Below are 15,943 nucleotides of genomic sequence, written 5' to 3'. Positions count from 1 at the left end.
TACATTGTATATTCTAGAGGTAATATGGTTAGATCAATATACAAATATGGTTAGGAATACACACAAACAAGCACATATATACAGATGTATAATTTAAATAATAATTATTATTTCCCCAAATAGACATATAGGCCATCAGGGGTATACATCATACTAAATAATAGTAATAAATGAAGAGGACAAAAAGTACAGCGTTGGCTGCCAGACTGGGTCACCGGTGAATTTACCCTGTCAAGTGGGGGAGAGAAAAAGGTTAAAGGGAGGGGGGAATGACACATTGTGATACCACATGTTTTGTTTTTTTGTTTTAGTAATTATATTTCTATATGCCTGCAGGCTGGCCTGTGAGGCCTTTTGAGGAGCAGGTTGAAGGCTCAGCAATTCAGCTGAGGTGCAAGGAGGCCCTGTGCTGGGCCCAGTTGGAAAGAGCCTCCAGACCCTGATGTTGAGGGCGGGTGAGTGAGGGCCAAATGACTTTATGATTACAATTAAGCTCTTTTTATGCTTTTATATGTATATATTCTTTTTTTGGTTGCTAGTTCAGCTTTAATTTATTATTCTATGTTTTTTGTGGTAAAACAATGCATGTGAAGAAAAGGGGGGAGGAAAAAAAAAAAAAGGAAGCAACACACAAGTATACACAGATGACAAGTAACAGAGCGCACAATGACAGTATAGGTGACTGTGTCGATGCCTGTCCAAAAAAACGCAACTGTCAATAAATCGTCCAAAAGTGCATGTTGTCGGTCTCATATCTGTGTCGCGGATGTCTGTACTTACATACAGCTGGTGGGTGGAACAGTCTGAGGTATTTGTTCACGCCGAGCGGCTCGAGAGCAGCGTGCAGAGCTGTTCGCTGTGGCGTTGAGTGCACAGCACAGCGTCCAGGTCAACTTGTGACACTTGTTATCGAGTATTTCCTTCATTCCATACTCCGTTCAAATGGTCACCGAAAGTCATCGGTCCCAGCCATATACATCGCAATTAAGCTGGCGCCAAGTCGATGTGAAACCTGTACTCTGTCATACAGCCTGCTGGTGAAACAGTCTGCAGAGTATGTTGATATCCAGCCCGAACTCAGCGGGAGGTCGCTCAGCTGTGGCAGAGCGTGAGACGCCCAGATCAACCTGTGATACAAACACCTGTATCGACCGTCGATCGTGATTCATAGCAAAGCCCAGACATGTATCTCACACTGCTCAAAGTGCAGAGATGAAGATCAGAAGGGAGAGGATGACTCCTCACCAGACGTTAGGGCAGGTGTCAGCAACCTTCACCATCAAAAGGAGATGTTTCGTCCCGTCTGGTGCTGCAAAACACATTTGTGTCCTACAATGAAGGTAGCGCAGGCCAGACAGTATAAGGAGTATCCATAGGCCCAAATGAGCATTCATTCACATTTTCACATGAGGTGGCAACTCTGCAGTGGGCAACTTATACTCATGGGCAACAGTATAAAAGGTACTTGAACTTCTCATGTCCATGATGCCATGTTGTGGTGCATTTATGGAATAAAAACCAACCTACCATTAAATGAAATGTAATAGCAATACAGAACTATATATATTCAAAAAGATTCAAAAACAGTAAGAACAAAATTAAACATAGTACAAATTCCATTTCAGTCCAGTTCAGTACGAGTCAGTGCTTCTTTTTAGTCCTCAGCCACATACAGCGGCCAACCCTCAGGCTTGAGCATAAAACACAATGACATCAACTCAGGATCATTCAATTAATCACAACTCGGTAGAACAGAGACAATTTTGTGTGTATGCTGCACATGTTTATTGGCAGAAAAGAAAATCATTTTAGGCCATTGTAGCCTTTACAAAAATAGGCCCCCTCAGCCGAGGGACGACCAACACATGTGGAATGGAACCACATGCTGCAGGCGGTACACTCAATCTGAAAGGGAAACAGAAAAACAGATGTCAGATAAAGTAGTCCAACACTGAGTACACATCAATACGGTGTAGCATTACTCAAGATATTGTGACAATGTGTGCTGGATTCTGCGTTTAAATCCTAGCTTGGGCCAGTCCTGTCAGCGTTCAGTCAGCTTCAGTGTCCTCGGGAAGTGCAAAGACATGCAAGTGAGTATAATGAAACCATGCATTTTCAATAGCTGTGTGATAGTGAGAGTTCACCCAGTGTTGTGGAGGTAACCTATCCAAGGTGGATCCCAATCTTCCATCTTAATGTCAGTCAACATTATAATACACTGTCTTACCCACTCATCTACATCAGCCCCTGAGCTCTCCTCCCCACAGGCCCGACACAGCTCCGACAGGTCATCTGTAAACACGGACACAACAATGATAGGTATTCATGTATGGAATGTCAATACAGACAAATGTTTCAGTAAATGTGTTGGAGTAGTACATACCAGTGTCGGTCAAAAGGGCTGTTGCCATGTCGAGCCTGATTTTGTCCACACCCTGCTGGTCCACGGGGTAGTCTACATCTGAACCCTGCAGGATCTGCTCTGCAAGCTGAAAAGTGACTGACTATGCCTTTGCCAATCCATCATCAGGATGGTCAATTTTCTGATACTGAGCAAATTGTTACCTTGCATATGAAAACGCCACATGAAGTGGCATCCACCTGTTGTGGATGCTTAATTGTTGAGCAGGCCCATCTTCCCATTGCTGGGCAATGTCTCCTAACCAATGCCCTACACAGACAAGACATTGATCACAGCTCATTATTTCTAACCTCAGCCCATTCAAGATCTTCGCCAATTAACTGTTAGTTAACTGGTATGAAATTCACAAGGACAAGCTCATGGTAGCTAAGTTAAACAGTGGTCACACAGAGAATGATGTAATGTGTTGTGTCACTGCCACAATATCATCCAAGGAATACATCATTAGAGTTGACATTTCACTAACCTTGTGACATCCCTGCAGTGGTCAAGCTGCGCTGGGGTGGCCCCAAATGGGTCCAAATATAGGACCCTGTTCTCCTTCAGATACATTATCTATGGAAATGCAATTGATGATTACAGCCAGCCTCTTGTACACCAGATAGTCACATGATTTGTATCCACTCAGTGAACAATTACTCACAATAAGGGTCCAGTGTCCCTGGTGGCATACAGCCCCAGCTGCCAAATCATGGTTCACAAGATCCAGCTAGAAACAAGAATCATGTTTTACACACAGACATCTCAATGTACAAAATGTCACTACACAGGAATTGGTAGACAGGGTACTCACTCTTTTATACTGCTTTTGTAATCCTCGCCAGACTGCAGACATGGCGAAGGAGTCTATTATCTGTGTGCCCGTCCTCCTTCCCAGCAGCGTCAAATATACATTGACAATCTGTGTACAAGAGTGACCGACGTTACACTTAGCTAACTGAGAGAAAAATGAATTGAATAACAATGAGCACTTAGAAGATATTACCTCCGTCTCCAACTCCTTCCCTGGGGCCAGGTGCCGCAGGGTCTCCGAAAATACTTTATATGGCCCAACTCTTGACCATAGGGTCTCTACTCGGCCACCTGCCCATATGTCCCTGATTACTGCAAGGATGAAGATCAATGACGGTCATTTGTGAAATGCATGATTCATGGTGTACTTTAATGAATCTTTACTCACAATGTTCTTTATCCTTTGCAGGGCCTGGGGCTGTCTGGCAGCCTGGTGTCCCAGTGGATGTGTGTGCATGTGTGCTGTGTGTGTGTGTCTGTGATGGACCAGCCAGAGGAGAGGAATCCAACACCTTTCTCAGTTTGGCAGGGACCCTCTCCTCTGGCTCGATGTAATGTATGAGCTGATCAATGTTAATTCTGATCTGTTTCTTCCCCTTCTGGGACACCAGGTCTGCACTTTTCCCCTCCAGTTTAGTGATTTTGAGGGGGCCAAGGAGGTCAGCCTCCATCTTGCCCCCTTTCCGGTCTTCCTGTCGTTTATTTCTCCTGAGGACAAGCTCTCCAACCTTAAAATGGTCCTCTTGGCCTCTGTCCTCCTTCCTTTTCCGGACCTTTTCCTGGCTCCTCTGCATGTTCCCCAGGACTGCCCTGTGGACTTCATCCTGCCTCTGAAGGCCATCACAGGGTTCCTCCCTGTTTAGTAGTTTGGTGACCCTGTCTTCTGTGACCTGCGACAAATCATTTGTAGTAGACACACACACACACAGTGTAATGGTGGGAACATTTAACAATCTTACCTTGTACTCTTGTGGCACCTCTGAGGGGTACCTCGCCTCCCGCCCAAACATCAGGTAATATGGGGAGTACTGTGTTGTCAGTTGTTTTTTCGTGCGCAGGGCAAACATGGTGGACTGCAGGAACTGGTCCCACTGGGCATGGTGGTCAGCCACCATTTTGTTCAGGGACCTAGAAATGCAGATATCACATTCATGTGCATAATAAAGCTGCTCTGCTAGCAACAGCAACTTAATGTCATATTGACAGAGCTACGACTCATTCCAGTGTTGACAACAAATTATACCTCTGTATTGTGCCATTTAATTTCTCCACAAGACTGTTGGTCTGTGGATGGTATGGGGCGCACAGGCTTCTCTGGATGCCCAGCTTTTCACACAGCTCATAGTTGACCTTAAATGATTAGTTGAATGAACATGACATAAGTCAGTACAGCAGTAGTTGCATACTGGGGACAAATGAGGCATCATTACTGTACCTTATTGCAAAACTCTTTGCCCTGGTCTGTTAGCAGTCTTTTAGGTGCACCAAATTTGTAAAAGAAATCAAGCATACAATTTGTCACCTCAACTGCTGTTTTGCTCTTTAGTGGGTAGGCCTTAGCCCATTTGGTGAAATAATCAACCATGACACATATGTACTGGTTGCCACCACCTGTGAGTGTTAGTTTACCCACCAAGTCCATCCCGACAAGCTCGAGAGGCTCGGTCACCTGAGGGAACAGACAATAGGACATGAGAATGTGATCAGATCAGTGGTGTATTTGAAAGCTGACTGTCTGCCATGACTGTCTCTACCTCTATTGGGTTGTATTGCCTCTTTTCTTTAATACTTGCCCTCTTGGTTTGGCACTGTGGACACTGAGCAACCTGGAAGAGACGAAATAGTCAAATTTGTGATGAACGGACACATTAGTTCAGTGTTACATCCACAGACGCCCCTACTACATGGGCAAGAATGCACATTACACTCCCCAGTGCACCAGGACAGAACTGTGGCAGGTGGATGTACCACAGATAATCAATAATGAAGTGTGTGTGAACAGCACATGTATCAACACAAGGGTCTGAGGATACCAACTTACCCATTTGCGGATGTCTTGTAGCATTCCTGGCCAATAGTACCTGCAGATGATGGCACTGTGGGTCTTTTCCACCCCACAGTGTCCACCAACTGGACTGCAGTGGAACTCCTCAAAGATGGAGTTGGCCTCCACTGCAGTCAGCACAACTTTGGCCAGGTGCTCAGTGCCATCCTTTCTTCTTCTGCAAATGTAATGCAGCTCTCCATCTGATAATCCAATGGTATAGTGTTAGTTTTGTAGGGATTTGAACCGTAGCAGATGATCGTTGTGTTGTAGGGTTGATAGAGCATGCATCCTTACCCTTCATCCTGAAGGTGTCTGCCCTCCTTTTGATTATATACCGGTCCTTGGAAGTCACTCCATCGGGATAGCGACCGTGGAGCTTCAGGTCCACCACCTCCTGCACCAGTTTTGGGTCCATACTCAAATGGTATATCTATCTATATCTATCTCTATCTATATCTATCTCTATCTATCTATATCTATATCTATCTCTCTCTATCTATCTTTATCTATATCTATCTCTATCTATCTATCTCTATCTGTCTAACAATATATCTATATATCTCTCTATATATATCTATCTATATCTATATATCTATATCTATCTATATATCTCTCTATATATATCTATCTATCTATATCTATATATCTATATCTTTATATCTCTCTCTATATATCTGTCTATATCTCTATGTATCTCTATCTATCTCTATCTATCTATATATCTCTCTCTATATATCTATCTATGTCTATATCTCTATGTATCTCTATCTATCTCTTTCTCTCTCTCTCTCTCTTTCTCTCTATCTCTCTCTCTCTCTTTCTCGATATCTCTCTCTCTCACTTGCTGTCTACTTCTACTACTCCTACCTACTTCAAAACCCACAAAGATGTGATGTGTGTGTGAGTTTTAAAGGCTACCACCCCTGTATTGATTTGAGTTCCTGCACCTGTGCATGGGTTGCCATTTTACAATAGCCTGTGATTCTCCCTACTGATGTAGTACTCTGTACACCTGTGAGTGATGGCTGACCATTGTAATTCCCTGACTACCCAACAAGTACCTGGTGTGTGTACTTTGGATGGCATTGTGTTGATTTGTGTTGGATGTGATTGAGATGTGTGGAATACATGTCTGTGGACCTTGCAGAAGAGCACAATTTTTGTAAAGGCTGCAATGGCCCAAAATGATTTTCTTTTCTGCCAATAAACATGTGCAGCATACACACAAAATTGTCTCTGTTCTACCGAGTTGTGATTAATTGAATGATCCTGAGTTGATATCATTGTGTTTTATGCTCAAGCCTGAGGGTTGGCCGCTGTATGTGGCTGAGGACTAAAAAGAAGCACTGACTCGTACTGAACTGGACTGAAATGGAATTTGTACTATGTTTAATTTTGTTCTTACTGTTTTTGAATCTTTTTGAATATATATAGTTCTGTATTGCTATTACATTTCATTTAATGGTAGGTTGGTTTTTATTCCATAAATGCACCACAACATGGCATCATGGACATGAGAAGTTCAAGTACCTTTTATACTGTTGCCCATGAGTATAAGTTGCCCACTGCAGAGTTGCCACCTCATGTGAAAATGTGAATGAATGCTCATTTGGGCCTATGGATACTCCTTATACTGTCTGGCCTGCGCTACCTTCATTGTAGGACACAAATGTGTTTTGCAGCACCAGACGGGACGAAACATCTCCTTTTGATGGTGAAGGTTGCTGACACCTGCCCTAACGTCTGGTGAGGAGTCATCCTCTCCCTTCTGATATTCATCTCTGCACTTTGAGCAGTGTGAGATACATGTCTGGGCTTTGCTATGAATCACGATCGACGGTCGATACAGGTGTTTGTATCACAGGTTGATCTGGGCGTCTCACGCTCTGCCACAGCTGAGCGACCTCCCGCTGAGTTCGGGCTGGATATCAACATACTCTGCAGACTGTTTCACCAGCAGGCTGTATGACAGAGTACAGGTTTCACATCGACTTGGCGCCAGCTTAATTGCGATGTATATGGCTGGGACCGATGACTTTCGGTGACCATTTGAACGGAGTATGGAATGAAGGAAATACTCGATAACAAGTGTCACAAGTTGACCTGGACGCTGTGCTGTGCACTCAACGCCACAGCGAACAGCTCTGCACGCTGCTCTCGAGCCGCTCGGCGTGAACAAATACCTCAGACTGTTCCACCCACCAGCTGTATGTAAGTACAGACATCCGCGACACAGATATGAGACCGACAACATGCACTTTTGGACGATTTATTGACAGTTGCGTTTTTTTGGACAGGCATCGACACAGTCACCTATACTGTCATTGTGCGCTCTGTAGCGCTCGTTGTGAAGTGGCTCGCAGGTCGCAGACCCCGGCATCTCCGTGTGGAATAGTAGTGTTCAAGCCAAGTCAACATTAATATACATATACATGACTTGGATCGATGAGCAGGGTGATCGGAATGTTTTTCCTGGTCAGCGGACAGGGCCGAGGACCCCTCTTTAGACGGGATTCTCTAACCACACCTCCAGCACATCTGGGACCGTCGCCAGTTAAAATGAACACCAGTTAAACTGTCACACCGGCACTTGAAAAATCACCACAGGCATTTGCATGACGAGTGCATGACGAAAAAGTCCGGTGAAAATGATACTCAGGCCCACTGTAGCAAACAAACTACAATTACAGCATCTTCTGCCAGTGTAACTCCGCATGATAAGAGCAGCCACACCGGGACACCGGGAATTGTTTTGTATTTTATTTAAAGGAACTTGGGGCAGGATCAAAAAATAAGACTCAAGAGTGACATGACGGCCGTTGCGGCCGTTAGGGTAACTGCAGCCATCAGCCGTGCATGCTTCTTGTTAATAAATACATTTGGAAGCAATTTTTAACTTTAGTTTTCATCCTTGCATTAGAGTTGTAGCATTTAATGTTTTAATGTTACTGTACATTGTGAATATTGCACTGAAGCTTGATTTGAAGGAAATCGTGAATCAAATCGAAATCACAATATCTGCCAGAAAAATCGCAATTAGATCTTTTCCTAAAATCGTTCAGCCCTAACTTTAATGCCCTCTTCAGCTTCTTAAACAGCTGTGGAAAGGATGTCTGGCTCAGCGGACCTCTGCCAACTCTCGGCCGTGGAGCTGGGCGTTTCTCCAGAATCCTCAGTCTGAACACCTGGCTCCAGTCCGCCTGCAGAATCCACAACATTGGTTTTATCGACAACTTCAACCTGTTCTGGAACCGTCCTTCCCTCTTCCGGACCGACGGACTTCACCCGAACAGTCTCGGTAGCGCAGTATTAGCAGCTAACATCCAGCATGCTGTCCAGACCGTTGCTCCGCGTGATTGACTACTGTCCTGCCATGCCCCCCACCTGAAGCCTTCTTCCTCTCCACCTACTCTGGCAGCACACAGTACTGTGTCTCCCACAAGCTCCCCCTGGGAGCCAACCCAGGTACTGACACTCTCCATGGTCCAATGCCCCTACCATTGTCCACTGTCTCCTACTGGCTGTCATAAAGCTACTTCCACTGCTGTGATTAACTGGACGAACTATCAATCACAGTGTGCTTGTTAATCCAACCAGGTCAGCTAACACCAAACCTCACACCAGCAATCTAACCTTTGGATTATTTAACATCCGCTCACTGACCAACAAGGGACCTCTACTCCATGATCTACTGAATGACCATAAGTTTGATTTCTTTTGCTTAACTTAGACATGGCAGCAGCCTAATGACTTTTCACACCTTAATCAAACTATTCCTCCTGGATTTGTCTACTCATCACAACCCCGTACCTCTGGCAGAAGGGGCGGCCTGGCGATATTATACAATCAAAAATGGAAAGTGTCCTCCATTATAGTGCCTGTGTACCCCTCATTTGAGTCCATTGCTCTGCAAATCAAGGGCCCAACTCCTACTATTCTGGCCACTATTTATCGACCACCCAAGCCGAATAATGCCTTCCTACAGGAATTCTCTGCCTTCCTAACAACCTTATGTTCTGTGTCCCCAAATTTAATATTGCTGGGTGATTTTAATATCCACTTGGATAGCATCAACAGTGAGATAGTATGTGATTATGGTACATTTCTTTGTGCACTGCTAGGCCGGTACTTCTTGCCTTGACAGCTTTGGACTACAGCAATATATTGACTTTCCGACACACTCCAAAGGACACATTCTTGACCTAATCTGCTGTTCTGGTGTAACCCCTCGAAACTGTTGTGCCTCAGATTTGCCTATCTCAGACCACAAGCTAATATCCTTCAATATCAATCTAAGATTATCTAAGACCAACATGCCTTGTTCTATCACATTTCGAAACATCAAAAATATTGACCTGTCGGCCCTCCATAATGGAATCGATGACTTTCCCAGCAGAGACAACTTATCCACCACAGATGAACTGGTATCCCACTACAATATTGGACTTCATCGACTGCTAAATACTCTTGCACCTCTGAAAACAAGATCTGTTTCCTTTGCCCACTCTGCTCCTTGGTTTACACCAGCACTTCGCCAGCTCAAAACTAAAGGCCGTCGTCTGGAACGCCTTTATACCAAAACCGGCCTAGCAGTGCACAAAGAAATGTACCATAATCACATACTCCAATACAAGGATGCTCTTTCTTCAGCCAAAACCACATACTACTCAACCTTAATCAGGACAGCTGATGGGAACACTAGAGCCCTATCTCAACCATCAACAATATCCTGAAACCACCTGATGCCCTACCACCTCACTTACTTACAGCTACACAGTGCAATAAATTCATGACCTTCTTCAATGCCAAAATTGAAAACATCCACCAGAAATGGACTGCTTCAAATAACTCTACATCCTCTCTGCACTCTCTGCCCACATTTTCCATCAGCTCTCCACTTGCCAGCTTCAAACTACCAACTGTCTCTGAAATAACCGGACTCATCCTTAAATCCAAATCATCTACCTGACAGCTAGACCCCCTACCTACCTACCTAGTAAAAAGCTGCCTGCCTGCCTTGTCCTCTCTCATAACTGACATCATTCATTCCTCACTGACTTCTGATGTTGTTCCTTTGTCACTAAAAGACTGCTGCAATCACTCCAACTATCAAGAAACCTGGTGCAGACCCGAATGATTTGAATAGCTTTCATCCTATCTCAAACCTGCCATTTCTCTCCAAAATACTTGAAAGAACTGTCACAGCTCAACTAAATATGCATCTGTCTCACTACAACCTCTTTGAACAATTTCAGTCCGGCTTTCGTCCCCTTCACAGCACTGAGACAGCCCTGGTGAAAATCACAAATGACCTCTTGATGGCATCCGACTCTGGTTTACACTCCATCCTGGTTCTCCGCGACCTCGGCGCAGCCTTTGACACCGTCTCTCATGACATCCTCCTGGACAGACTGGCCTTCATTGGAATCACTGACATCCCTCTGGCTTGGCTGAAATCCTACCTCACTGGTCGCACCCAATTTGTTCAACTAAAGAACCTAAGATCCTGCTCCTCCCCAGTCTCCAGCGGTGTTCCCCAGGGGTCTGTCCTTGGTCCCCTCCTGTTCACTATTTATCTTCTGCCCCTTGGACACATTCTAAGGAAATTTCATATTCAATTCCACTGCTATGCTGACGATACCCAGCTCTATATTTCCACCAAGCCTACCTCCACTCTGCCACCCACAGCTCTATCCAACTGCCTACTGGAAATTAAATCATGGTTCTCACTCAACTTCCTTAAACTGAACAGCTACAAAACCGAGGTCCTCCTCATTGGTACCAGATCCACCCTAGCAAAACACAACCCCTTCTCCATGTCCATCGACAATTCCACTGTCCCACCATCACCTCAGGTAAAGAGCCTGGGTGTCATCCTGGACGGCACCTTAATCTTTGAAGCCCACATCAATAATGTTACCCGGTCTGCATACTTCCATCTATGCAACATCAACCGTCTCCGTCCTTCACTTACACCAACCAGCACTGCTATTCTCGTAAACACCCTGATTACATCATGTCTGGACTACTGTAACTCTCTCCTCCATGGTCTACCTCGGAAATCACTCCATAAACTCCAACTGGTCCAGAACGCAGCTGCTCGTATCATCACCAGAACTCCCTCTACTGAACACATCACTCCAGCCCTGCAGCAACTCCATTGGCTCCCTATCAAATCCCGCATTGATTTTAAGATTCTACTCCTCACTTTCAAGATCCTTCACAACCTGGCACCACCATATCTCTCTGAACTTATCCATATCCAACACCTCCCCGCACTCTCCGATCCTCTTCTATCATCCAGCTCTTTGCTCCATCTGCCAACCACCATGGGGTAAAGAGCTTTCAGCCGATGTGCCCCCAGCCTTTGGAACTCTCTCTCTCCCACCAGACATTCGCACTTCTGACACTGTCTCCACCTTTAAATCCCGCCTGAAAACACACTTATTCCGAGTGGCTTACTCTGTATCAGACTAATCATACAATCACACCCTTGCATATTCTCTATTATTGCACTATGTAATCCCATCTTCATATATATTTATTTATTTATCTTTCATAATTGCACTAAAATGTTTCCTGATTTTCTTTTTGATGTACTGTTGTTGCTATGTGTGGTGTCCTTGAGTGCTTTGAAAGGCGCCTTTAAATAAAATGCATTATTATTATTATTATTATTTATTCCTGTCCCTATAGTCTCAATTTTTCCTATTTCTGAGTGGGTTGTGAAATTCCTTAGGTCTAAGTCTAGTCTGTGCACAGGCTTCACCCCCCGCTGCGTGGCTGAAGTGGGCCGCCTCCGACCTGTGCACTGTTGCCAACTCCTCAGTAAGGAAAGTCACTATTGGCTGTCCTAAAAGTCGCTAAATGACGTCATTACCTAATTTTCATAACTGGCCATATGCATTATTTGTAATGGACGCTGTAGGAGAGAGGAATAACGTCATGGGAGAGATAAAAAAAAACACCCTTAATATGTTTAGAACTACAAATGAACTTATTTTAGTGCAGTGATTTATTTTGGACAAAGAAAATTTAAAATTTACATCCGGCCCTGACTGTAACCCAGGGTTCAACGGCAACATGACATAATTGACTTGACATGTAAATGAGCAATACAAAAAGCGAATTAAATGAATGCAAACAAATAAAAAAAACATTTAAAAAAAAAGTATTTTTTTGCGGGCGCTTATACGGCCCTCTACAAATGATGCCCTGGGCGGCTGTCCATATTGCCCGCATGAGGAACCGCCCCTTGGATCGGGACAAGCATCATTGGTTTAAGACTCACCTTTTAAGCATGAAGCCGAAACTGGAAAAATGGCAGTAGTGTTTTAAATACCGAATAGGTTGTGGGAAGATCGCTTTACACAGTGTAGCGGGCTATAGTAGGGAGTGAACGCACATAAAGTCAGTTTTGAACCAAATAGTCTTTTAAAAATCACACAGGTTTACTCACCTATTTCTGAATTATCCATTACTTGTTATCAACAGTTCAGCCGGCAGACACTTAGGTTACCCACATTTTTTCATTCACTACAGTAAGTGTAGGCTTCTTGTTGCAGCTTTTGTGTTATAGGCGCCACCCTGTTGTGGTGTTCAGAAGATGTTGCGCTGAGGGACGATGCTTTGTGTTGAAATAAATAAAAAGAAAAATCTGATTATCTTATTTACAAGTGTTGAGATCCAGAGGTATCCGTATATCAAAAGTGAATTCACAATCAGAATTGCGCATTCACCCAGGCCATTGTATGAAACATATTAAAATATAATTAGAAAATATGTAAGTGTCCAGTTTACCGTCTCAAACATATGAAATAGCTGTTTGTGTATGCACCTGTTGAAAACACACGCTAAGGCTTATTGTAATTACTAAACACAAAGCCCTTAAATTCAAATGCATGCTGTTCCCTATGAGGATGAGGAGGCCAGAGTGGAACAACAGAGATCCATCTTTAGTAGGTGGAGAGGGCACGTCAAGAGTGCAACACAGAGAGGGTAAATTGAGCGTTCAGAGAACCAAGCTCTGAGAGCGCACAGGGCTGCAGCTTTAACCGGTGACAGCGAGTCCAACCTGGGGGTAGACCTTCAGCAGGCCATCTCTCTGACCAAAAACTGTAACTAAAGGATTATAGACGGCTCACAGCCTCACAACAGCAGCCTCTGAGCGCTAACAGAATAATCCGCCTCAGGTTCATAGTGACTTTGAAAATGCCAAATGACTTGGTTAAACCAATTTTGTTTGTTTATATAATGGATAACTTTTTTAAAATAATTTACATGAGATTCTTCAAAATCATCAAAATTATTATTTTTTTTTACTTGATGTCATCAGAGTCTATAGATTTTATGTGCATAGTTTGTGCAGATCAGAGTCACAGCCTAAAAGGAGTTCAAGAAAGTATATTTTGCATATTTGTCAATATTGCGTGAAAAAATTATTGTAGACCTTTTGTGGCCTATATCAGGAGACTCCGCTGGATTCAAGAAACATGGGTCAAAGAGGTTTTTTCAAGTGTCATGTACAATTTGGGCGTTACCTTTACCTTAATTATAGCACCAGCCGCTGGTGGACGTGTAACTTTTGGTGTCTGTGGTGTGTGAACAATTCAAAATGGGAGAAAGCCTACATGGGTCACATGCTCTACCAACTGAGGTACTGGGGCACCTATTGCACAGAGCATTTTACTGCTTTTGGGTGAAATGTCAAATATCTTGATGAAATTTTATCCAACATCTGGTGAAATATAAATTGTTATACTAACAGTAAGTCCCTGAATGTCACCATGGATCATTCAACATATCTGAACATGTTTCGAAACATGTCATATCAGTATCCAAACAATGTCTGTGTTGATTTTGTTATCATTTGATACAGCTGAAAAATCTTCAGCTGGATGCGAGTCAAGTCAAGTTTTATTCATATAGTGCAAAATCACAACAAAGACACGCAGCAGGTCTAGACCATACTCATTAACAGAGACCCAACTATCCTCCATTTGTTTTGAAAAGTCTCAAGTGAAAATGTCTCAAAATTTTGTTTGTTGTAATAAAAATTGGTCACTTAAATCAATCATTACCAAATTTTATGCATCAAATGATTTGTGTGGCCGATTTCAAGATATTAACTTTTCATATTTAGGCACCCCCCTACGGGCAGAATATTATATTCCAAGACTGCGTTGCAAAGCCAGGACCCAGCATCCAAACATGTGCAACAAGTTTGGTTACAAGCCAATTTATTTATGAGCGTCTCTTTAAAACTGAACTTAAAGACACAGGTTTAAAACGTATCAAAGTATCATCAAAGTCCATAGATGAAGTATCAAAATTTCACATTTCAAGGTGAGCACAGATATTAAAATAAAGGAAGCATTTTGACCCAGTCGGGTTTTTTTTGGATAATTTTACTGCATAAACACTTTAAGCAGAGAAAAATAAGAAAGAAGAAAGAATAATGAGAACAAAAAAACAATAGGAATCTGCAGCAAGTAATACTGCTTTGACCCCTAAAAACTCCAAGTGATTGCCAGCACTGTGGTCCTAGGAGCCACGCTGCTTAAAATGCATGGTCCCCAGCCCCCTTGGACTCCTAATTATCCTTAGAAATACAACAGGGTCCTCGCATTGGTCAGTCCATGGTCCTAAAAAAGACACCATCGCTTTTACACTTAAACCAGCCGGGACTCATCGGCGGAAGCAGATCTGAGGTCAGCCATGAGAGATCAGACATCTGTTGATATGCTGCGTTTCATTTCACTGAAATAAAAAAAAACAGATTATAGAACAAGAAGAAGAATATAAAGCTACACTGGTTGTGTTGTTGCAAAAATGTCAAATGGTCAGCTGGTGTAGGTGGATATCCATAACACTGCAGAGACATAAGAAGGGCTCTGTTTTCGGAATGGATCAGCAATACTGAGCTCTCTTGATAAATGGTGTTTAGGTATGCTGGTGAAGGTTCTCAGTCATCCAGGTCATACTATATCGTAGGCAACTGGAATTCTTTCAGTTTCTTGAAGATGTTTCACTTCTCATCCAAGAGGCTTCTTAAGTTCTAACTAACTGGTGTGTGTGTCCTTACAGAGTCATTAAGGTCACATGTGAGTCGTTGACCCAACTGGCATTGGGATCATCCCTATGTTCCCCGGGTCCTATGTTCCCCGCTTTGTATGTGACCGGGGAACATAAGACCCTTTTTTAGAAAAAAAGGGGTTAGGGTTAGGGAACATAGGACCCTTTCTTAGAAAAAAGGTCCTATGTTCCCCAGCAACAATGGGGAACATAGGACCCAGGGAACATAGGTACGCTCCCCTGGCATTCATGTGGGTCGCTACATAGGTCCAGGTATGAATGCGTGTTAAACTGTCTGGGGAGTGAACTCAGTTGTCACAAACAGGCCCCAAAACATTAAAGACAGTTTTGCCAAAGCAGGAAGTGACCGGAGCAGGCAACGCCTGCATCTTTGGAGTGCTCTCTCCCTATTGCGCAAGCCAAAAAGCCACACAACATTGGGGAAACACTCATTAAACCAACTTGCATTAAAATGGCTGAAATACTATGACGACCGCAGGTGGCTAACAAATTTAAGACTGTACCACTGTCCAACAACACAGAATCATCAGAATGGCAGGAAATGTTGAGAAAAAAATCGAGACTGGCCCGTTTTCAATTCAGCT

The 15,943-nt window shown here is 43.5% G+C and overlaps 1 protein-coding gene across 1 annotated transcript in view; it reads right to left on the bottom strand.

The window, feature by feature from the left end:
- Nucleotides 1–14,453: 14,453 nt before the first annotated feature.
- Nucleotides 14,454–15,943, bottom strand: part of LOC140994905 (anoctamin-9-like) — a 30,836-nt gene continuing 29,346 nt past the window's right edge. The window contains exon 24 of the mRNA XM_073464741.1: nucleotides 14,454–15,023. Coding sequence (XP_073320842.1) covers nucleotides 14,990–15,023 — 34 coding nt within the window. The 3' untranslated portion in view covers nucleotides 14,454–14,989. The remainder of the gene's footprint in view (nucleotides 15,024–15,943) is intronic.

Source organism: Pagrus major, chromosome 4 (assembly GCF_040436345.1).
Source record: "Pagrus major chromosome 4, Pma_NU_1.0".
Taxonomy (NCBI): Eukaryota; Metazoa; Chordata; class Actinopteri; order Spariformes; family Sparidae; genus Pagrus; species Pagrus major.
This window is presented reverse-complemented; position numbering and strand designations above follow the sequence as displayed.